Below are 9,171 nucleotides of genomic sequence, written 5' to 3' on the forward strand. Positions count from 1 at the left end.
ATTTCAGCCTTATACCACCTCACCCGTGTCACTACACCCACCCCTCTTTCTACTGACACCACACCCCTTTCTACTGACCACACACCCACCCCCCTTTCTACTGACACCACACCCAAACTTACTAAAACCACCCATCCTTCCCTGGATCTTCTTCTTCACCAATACCAGCACCTGTTCCTGGAACCCACCCAACTTCCCCCTCCTCGTACCATCACTCACCACATCCACTTACAACCCAATACTCAACCTGTTAACGTTAGGCCCTACTGGTACCCTTTCTCCCAGAAAAACGAGCTTGAGCGCCAAGTTGTAGCGATGTTGGAGGTAGATATGATCTGCCATAGCCATAGCCCTTTCTCATCACTAGTGCTATTGGTGAAAAAAAAGGATGGAAATTAGAGGTGTTGCGTGGACTATCGGGCTCTCAATGCCATTACCATTAAAGATAAGTTTCCCATGCCCACTATTGATGAGTTACTTGATGAGATTGGCAATGCTTCGTGGTTCTCAAAGTTGGATCTTTGACAAGGGTTCCACCAAATTTAAATGCATGAAGATGACATCCAGAAAACAGCGTTTCGCACCCACCATGGACACTTCGAGTTCAAAGTGATGCCCTTCGGGCTGACCAACGCACCCTCAACCTTTCAGGCCACCATGAACGAGCTTCTTCGGCCTTTTCTGAGGAAATTCGCAACTGTCTTCTTCGACGATATTCTCCAGACTTGGGGTATTGATAGTAATGTTGCTGCTACGCACGTGCCACATTCCCATGCTGACAACGGACCCACACGTAGCTCTGCATGCACTCACACGAGGCCAACATACCTAAACAATTACGCATAATGTCGTTAGCCTTGTCTGGTGCTAGGGGACAACATCTTTTTCATTGTAACCGAATGGGATATTATTTCCTTATTGCTATCATAATCCTCATGTATAAATATAGTAGTGCATGAATGAAATAAGCAGAGATATCCAGCCCAGTTAATTTCTTTGCACTTTAGACTTAGCTTGTGGTGACTCCTATCAGGGCCTCATAGGTATCATTCAGACATTTGAATCCTTTTTTTATAAAAAAAGTTGTGGGGTAGGGATGAAGAGAAACAAAAAAAATCACTAAGTTGCTTGGCAAAAATTTAAGGAAAATGAGGATGAAGACTTGGGAATTAAGAATCTTGGTAACTTTTTTAAAAAAAATTAATTTTATCTAAAATTAATTACACAACGAAAATATGTTTTCAAGTATTTTTAGAAAATGCAAAGGTGAAAAGAAATTATCGGGTTGGAAGAGCGGAAAATAGTGTGAGAATAGTAATTGCCATGTCCTCCACGCTCTCAAGGCCCAGATTTCCACTGCGGCCCATGAACCTAAAGTCGGTAGAGATAGAACCAAATCTGCTGGTATGAAGGAATAAAAAAGTTAAAATCCCTAACTAATACCGGCAATCCTATATTAAAGAGGAAAACTCAAATCTATTGTGGATTACTATTTTTAAACTACTAACTGCAATATACAGATGATAGATAGAGATGCCCTTTTAATTGATTATATTTGGCAAAACTTCGTGAAAAGTTAATTAAGTTAAAAAACTAATTGATAGTTGAAAGTTGAAAGTTAATAAAAAAAATATAAAATGGGATAAATAACATATTTAATAAAAATAATAAAAAAATTGAATAAATATTTTAAGAATCAAAAGAGAATAAAACATAAAAAAAGTTAATATTTTAAAAAACGTTATTTCAAGTAATGTTTTAAAAAATGTTAAAAGTTACTTAAAAAAATTTATTTACTCAACAATCAAATAAGTTTTTTAACAACTTAAATGACTTACTAAATATTGCCAATATATAATGATATATTTTAAAACAATTTTTTATCTTAATATTTATTTATTGAATTTTGAGTATTTTTACTTACACATAATGTAAATATTAATAAGCTTTCTTATATAATTTTTATCCACATTTATGTTAATATTTATCTTTGTTATTCAGTTATATATTTAGACATTAATATAATCGAATATAAATTTCAGCGTGTGTAATGTGCGTTTGAATATTGATTTATACATATTTTATTCTTATACAAGTATATATTAATCATATTATTTTTCTACTGACACAAGGTTATTGTAATTAACCAAAATGAGAAAAAAATATATTTATAGAATAAGTGGTCCATTATGCACCACATTTAATTTTTTTGAGTAAGTTTTTTTTTATCACGACATTGTTATAGAGTATTTATTGATGATTAATTTCTATTAAAGAACTTCATTAAATACTTAGTGAAACTTTTTCTCTTAATTATCTTTTTTTCTATTTTCAAAGTTTAAATCCGAGATATTACTACACATGTGATTTTTAATAACATTTTTTTTGTCTAACACTTAATAAAAACAATGTTAAACACTTTTAACAACATTTAAAAAAATAGTCAATATATAAATTGTTAATATATTTTTGTGATATTTTATTAAATGTTGTGTATAATTTATGTGGGTAAAGAATTTAGATACATAAATTCTATTTTTTTTTACTCAGTTATATATTACTTTATAAATAAACTATAAAAAATATTATTTTATTGATAGGTCTAAAGCTTTAATTGCTTTATTATTGGACACTCTAGATGAAAGGGATGGGGGATGTCGATCATGACGAGGGCACGGAAGGAAAGGGTCATGAAAAAGAGGAAAAGGAATTCACAAGGTTCAAGGAAAACAGAGAGTCAGAGATAGAGATTCTTTGATGAGGTCCGAAGTTAAAAACAATTATTTCAAACTTTAGAGAAAAGAAAAACAAAGAAAAGTTACAAGAAACAAAACCAAATTTCAATTATTTTATCAGAATCAAAACTAAAATTTTATTGTTCTATAATTTTAAAGGGTGAAAACTTAAAAAAGAAAAAGAAATTTATATAGAAAGCAAAACCAAAAGTATCCTTTTACTCATAATAAAATAAGAGTTTAATAGTTATGTAAAATAATTATATACTATTATTTAACTATAAATGATCGATAATAAGATTTTTATGGTAATTATAGTATAAGTTAATAGACTTATCTTATATAATAATTTATAATATTATTGTACAATCTATTTTCTCATAAAATAGTAACTTAATTGTTTTGTATATCATCCATTTGTTTTATTTCATTCATCACTAAATATTTAATAAAAAACCGAGAAATGCCCAAACTCCTCAAGGTAGCATAGAAACTCCAAAATAATTAATATCGCTAGATTCAATGTCAAAGTACTGTTGGTTCACGTGTTTGTTTTTCTTTTTTCTCTTTTTAGTCATCTGGGTTCACCTGTTGAACATTACGTGGAGTCGAAAAATTTACAATCTGTAGAATATCATTGCGTTTGGTCTGATCTTTTAGAGTTTAAAAGAGATTTTGAGTTAAAATTAAAATAAAAATACGAAATTATTCAAAATTAAAGTAATATGATAATTTTGTAACATTTAAACTTAATTAAAAGTTACTATAGAGTTATTTTTCTATGCGTAATTAATTCTTAAATTTTAAATTTTTTTAAAAAAGATAAAAAAAATATTTTCGATCAATACTTTTTTTATTTAAGTGAAGTTTTAAAAGTTTATTTTCCTAAAATTTTATTTGACCTAACTTTTTTAAAAATAGAAATCTAAAATAAATTGAGTAAAACACTGTAGTAAGGGAGTTTCCGATTGTTTTTTGTCCGGAAAATGTAGAAAAACAAACGGCAGAAAGCAAAACAGCCCAACTTCAAGCCCAAAGCAATCACGGGAGATGCGACAAAACCACACAGCAAGCCTGCGAGTACAATTTCTAGCAAGTTTCCCCTGAATCATCTGTATATTTTTTTCCATTTTCTATCGGTGGATTTGTCACTTATTCTTGTTTCCATGTCAACTAATGGATTTTCTTTGGCAACTTGTATGATACATGATATCGATTTGAAAGAATCTTTCCCTGAGACAACCTAAAAGCATATACATGCTAGAGAGTACGAGAATGTGAACTAACAAGTAAAACTGTAAAATAAAAATTGTAAAAAATCTGTGGTATCGTGCTAAACCCTCTAAACAACTTCCTCTGTATGTATAAATGATGGTGAATATAGAAGTGCTTTCAGTAGATTATACATACACATTGGCGTGTGATCGGTGCCTTCCCCTAAAGAAAATGGTCTTTATTAGAACTTGGAAGTTATTATTGGAAGAATATGTTCTTCCAGTGTGTGTGTATATATATATATATATATATATATATATATATATATTCTTCCAAAAGGCTAAAAGGTTTTTAATTTAAGAAAAACATAGAGATGATAATACGTACCATAATTGGAACTTTAACGTTGAATGCGCATGTTAAAAATGAATGTGCACAAAATTTTAGGCTTAATTATCAATTTATTGTCCCTAAATTACTTTAAATTGTTCAATTTGATTTTTAAATTTTTAAACATTTTAATCAGATTTTTTAATTTTTAAAAATATTTCAATTAAGTCATTTTCATAAAATTGATATTGACGCCGGATGTAAATTTTGGCTGTTTTATTTCCGTCAATAGCTTATATTAAGGAGAATCCTTAGTTAACAACTTAACACAACATAGAACAATTCCTCAAATTTCAAAAATTAGAAAGTCATTACTAACACCAGAAGTTAAATTACGGCTACAACTGCATTCTCACTAAATGAGTTAGCACGGTCCGAACAACACGATCATCACCACAACATAAAGGGCAACCAAAATCACAAATAAACAAACACATCAATGAGATTAAGTAGTGCATGGATAATTGAGAATGGCATGCTTAATAATGTCTAGTTGCATAGGAAGTCAGAGGGTGGAGACTTCTCGCAGGCGTTAAGGATCAAGCTAAGTGAAATGGGGATGTTAAGGTTAATGCCAAGAATGTTAGCTTTGATGGCAGTGCAGAGGCAAACCGCAACTTCAAGGTCAAGAAGCCCTTCTAGCACTGAGCAACATGGGTGGTCCGGTGGTGACCCCACAATCGCACCAATTGGTCCATTAAGCACGTTTGCGCACACACCCAGCTTAAGTGCGTCCCTGGGGCAGCTCTTTGCGGTAGGGCTGGGGTTAGGGTAAGGGAATGGGTTAGGGCTAGGGTTTGGCTTAGGCTGTGTGCAAGTGTAGCAGCCACTTGCCATGACAAAGACAAGCAAATTGATGGTTAAAAAAAGAGCAAGAGTTGTTGAAGGTCCAGAAGACTTCATTGCCTAATAATATTCTTGCTTAGTTACAACAACTGTAATAAAGTTTGTGTGAAGGGAGAGTAATTTGTGATGAGGTTATATATAGGAGTTAATGGTTGGTGTACTTTTTGTCCAAGATTCAAGAATTAGGATCTTTGATTTATTGGTAACAGTAAAATTTCAAAGTATTTTTATAAATTTTGATGTTTTGAGTCCACTCTAAGATTAATATTTTATCTAAAATTTAATTATATTTAAATTTTTTTGTCCTTATTTAAGGATGTATTTTATAAAAATTAAACTTAAATTTTTTTCAAAAAACTTAACATGTGTTTGCCAACTAAACTATATAGTGCTTGGTTATTTATCGTGGGTTTTGATGTTTGAGGAACCAGACATGTGAACCGACGAAGTTGTCTTTGTGTAGCTGGACAATGGGCGTAAAATATGATAGGCTTTCCAATTCCCAATAGGAAAATTTTCGTCATAAAGTATTGGAAAACCATGGAGTGGTTTCCCACTTTTGCTTTGTGAAAAGATATCTACCACTTGGCATGTGATCAGTGAAAGCACTCCCGTGAACTTCATCGATCATGCGCGGGAAAACGGCCTGTGATTTGATTCCCACATGTGGGACTTGCCTTGGAATTTATTTATTTTTTAATGTATAGTAATAGTAATATGAACAAATTAAGCTGTGTCCTACAAGGATACAATGAAGACTTGAATATCAATTTGGAATTGCCTTTCCCAAATGAAGATGGATTTAAATTTGGTCCCTAATTGGGGTATTTGACCACCGATCCCTCTGCAAAATTGGCCTAAGGTCTTACTAGTTACAGTTAATACGGATTAAGGTCGTCTACAGTTCTGAAAGAACATGCTTTTGAATATCATTTGTTTGATTAGTAAATGATAATTTTATCTTTCAAAATCAATTAAATGCATTCCATTGGTGGGATTTAAAACTGCACACACTGCACTTTATTTTGAAACTGCAGGGGATCCCATTCTTGTTAGTATCACCAAGGACAATCATGAACTATAATTTAAAGGATTTATAGTTACTGAACCGAGATTGTCCCATTGGATTAGGCTCACACTCAAGTGATTCTTTAGGTGGTAAGGTGGGATGGGCATCTATTGCTGTCTGACCTCAAATATTTAGCATATATCTTTACTGTTTAATTAAAAGAAGTTAATTGCTTTACAATTGTATGTGATCTATTGTAATATATTGCTGTCTGAACTTGAATATATATATCTGACCACCCATTTTCTTATTTTATTTCAATGGTTAGATTGTTAGGGCTTATGCTGAATTTTTAGATTCTTTCTTCAATTGTCTCATTTTTTAGTCTTTTCCCCCTTTTTAGGTGCGCACACCAATGCGATTTCTACTGTAATTAAGTACTAATGTTCTTTTTTAATCATTTTAAAGGGTTACATTTTTTCCCAATTTAGTGCTGGCCATTGTAATCTTGCTAGTTCAGGTGAAAAACATTCTGACCCTAGAAAATTGTTGGACACGCACTTGCAACTTATCATAGAGATTAATATTGTTCAGTTGAATTGTCTTCTAAAAATAGACAGCAATGGCCGGGATGCAAATCTAAACTGGGAAGACATTTTTCTCTCCTGGAGAACAGCAAAGGTTAGGCATGGTATGCAAATCTAATCTATATTAATTAATATTTTAGAGTGTTTGTTAAATTTCTTGAATTTTTTTAATATAGTATAGACCTCAAACCTCTTTTTTAATATATACAATACAAAGCACCTTATAGCTGCTCCTTTTTTTCAAAAAAAAAAAAAAAAACCTTATAGCTGCTCCTGATCTTAAGAGCTATAAGGATTTATCTCTGCCAACTTTGATTGTGAGAACGTGATCTCTTAATTAATTATTATGCATTATTTTTTTTTGTTGGAAATTATGATGCATCTATTTTTTTGTGTGGAAATTTTGATGCATCTATACAATACAAAGGTTTGATTAAGGAATAATAATTAGAATATTTGTTAACACAAATCAAGTGGAATTGCATGGAAATTAATCACAATAACGTACGTGTAAGTCCTTAAGGAAAATAATTAATAGAAAAATTAAACTCGGGGCTGGCAAGGTTCTTCCCCGAAGACCAAGCTTAACTTTGTACTCAATTCGTTGAAGCCTATTGTAAGTCCTTTTTTTTTTTTTTCTTAAATATACTCCTCAAAGTTAAATATAAATCTCCTATAGTACGTAGCTAAATACATGGATGGATCCAAAAAATTATTAAAAGGAGTTGAATTTTTTTCCTTTCTAATTGTTGAAATGTTTAACCACTACTAGAAAATATTGCTTTTACGATGTGTCATCTATGACGGTTCTGGAGAACCGTTTTTGAATATGGCGCGATGATAATTTTGTAATTAGGGGAACAAAAATTTATTTTTACGTTGTATATTCTAAGGCAGTTATAAATAACTGTCTTAGAATGTGATACAGTGATATTTCTGTAATTATCAAAAGTTTAAACAACATCGGGTTTCAAGAAAACCCGCCTTCGTTCCTTTACTAATTACGTACTAACCCTAGCTTGCATTGCTCATCCTCCCCATTGACGGAAGCTTCCCTCGCCATTCCAGTTGGAGCAAGCAGTGTGCAGCCACGACCTCTTTATGATGTCGCCCAACCATTGGGACCCATTCTACAAAACCCTAATTCGCCCACTCCGCTCTTCTCCCTCCTCCTTCCTCGTTTCACTTTCCCAACACTCCCAATCCCTTGCCGTTAGGGTTCACGCCACCCACGCCCTCTCTCCCCAACAACATAACCCCATCACGATACCTAACTCTTTATGTAACCGCTAACCTCTGATCGCTTCTTTTGCTTCGTGCGTTTCCATTCTTTCGCTTCTTCCATTGTTGCTATTTTTAGGCTCAGGTTTCGCGAATGCTGCGTTTCTCCGAAGTGGAAAAGAAGGTTGTGAGGGAATTCAAAATCCTGCACGTGGTTGATCATCCAAATAGAAGCTTCTCTGGAAGGGTGTTTCACTCTCTCACATTGTTCGAGGACATGGTCAAGTGCATACTCCTCTGTAATCGCCAGTGAGTACTGTCCACTACGTGTTTGTCATAATGTTACATTGTAGGGGAAAAACCCTTTTTCTCGACCTTTGTTTGGTGGGGTGTTTTTGTTCTTTGTTTTCCTTTTTTAAGTGCAAAATGGGCTGGCGGACGTTGAGCATGGCTCAGGCGCTTTGTTTTCCCTTTTTATGTTGCTCACATTATGGAAACAAAACTTTTCCAGGTGGCCGAGGATGTTGAGCATGGCTCGGGCTCTTTGTGAGCTTCAGTTGGAACTACAAAATGGGTTGCCTTGTACTATTGTTGTGTCGGGAAATTCAAAAGGTGAGAGTGAGGGATTCATCCCCAAAACACTAGCTTCTAAAGAGACCAGGAGAAACAAGGTTTCAACAAAGGGTATATTTTGTAAGAAGAAAATAGAATTGGATGGAAATTTGCAAATTGACCATGTGGTTGCTTCAAGTTCAATCGCGATTGGAAATTCTCTAATGGGAATTTGCAAATTGACCACATGATTCATGTCATGAATTCTCTAATGGGAATGAATATTTCAGAATGCTTTAGGAATATATGTGAGTGTTATTTAATTATTTTTTTACCATGTGCAATGTAAAATCCCTATGAAGTTATGTTGTTCCACACAAGATTGATATGGCTTGACTCAATATTTTCATGTTGGTATTTTGTGTGCGTTAAATTTCCATTGCCAGAGACGAATTTTATCCAAGTCATTTATTGACTTTCTATTGGTCAAGGTATTATTATTTTTAAATATTTGGCATAGTTATTCTAAAGCTTAACCCCCCCTCTTTGTTAGTCCAATGGGATTAATGAGTGAAATGTTGAAAGATCATATAATTCAATCCCTAACTACCTGAAA

The 9,171-nt window shown here is 33.1% G+C and overlaps 1 protein-coding gene across 1 annotated transcript; it reads right to left on the reverse strand.

Annotated features, from left to right (window-relative positions):
• Window positions 1-4,539: 4,539 nt before the first annotated feature.
• Window positions 4,540-5,293, reverse strand: LOC100305616 (alpha-amylase inhibitor/lipid transfer/seed storage family protein). The gene has a single exon (NM_001251066.3). It carries the CDS (start codon window positions 5,241-5,243, stop codon window positions 4,830-4,832), a length of 414 nt encoding a protein of 137 aa, NP_001237995.1. The 5' UTR covers window positions 5,244-5,293; the 3' UTR covers window positions 4,540-4,829.
• Between the last annotated feature and the right edge of the window lie 3,878 nt (window positions 5,294-9,171).

This window comes from Glycine max, chromosome 5, assembly GCF_000004515.6.
Source record: "Glycine max cultivar Williams 82 chromosome 5, Glycine_max_v4.0, whole genome shotgun sequence".
Classification (NCBI taxonomy): domain Eukaryota; kingdom Viridiplantae; phylum Streptophyta; class Magnoliopsida; order Fabales; family Fabaceae; genus Glycine; species Glycine max.

What these genes read in the sequence shown, in the direction of transcription:
- LOC100305616 (NM_001251066.3), bottom strand. Translation starts at nt 5,243, where the DNA reads ATGAAGTCTTCTGGACCTTCAACAACTCTTGCTCTTTTTTTAACCATC.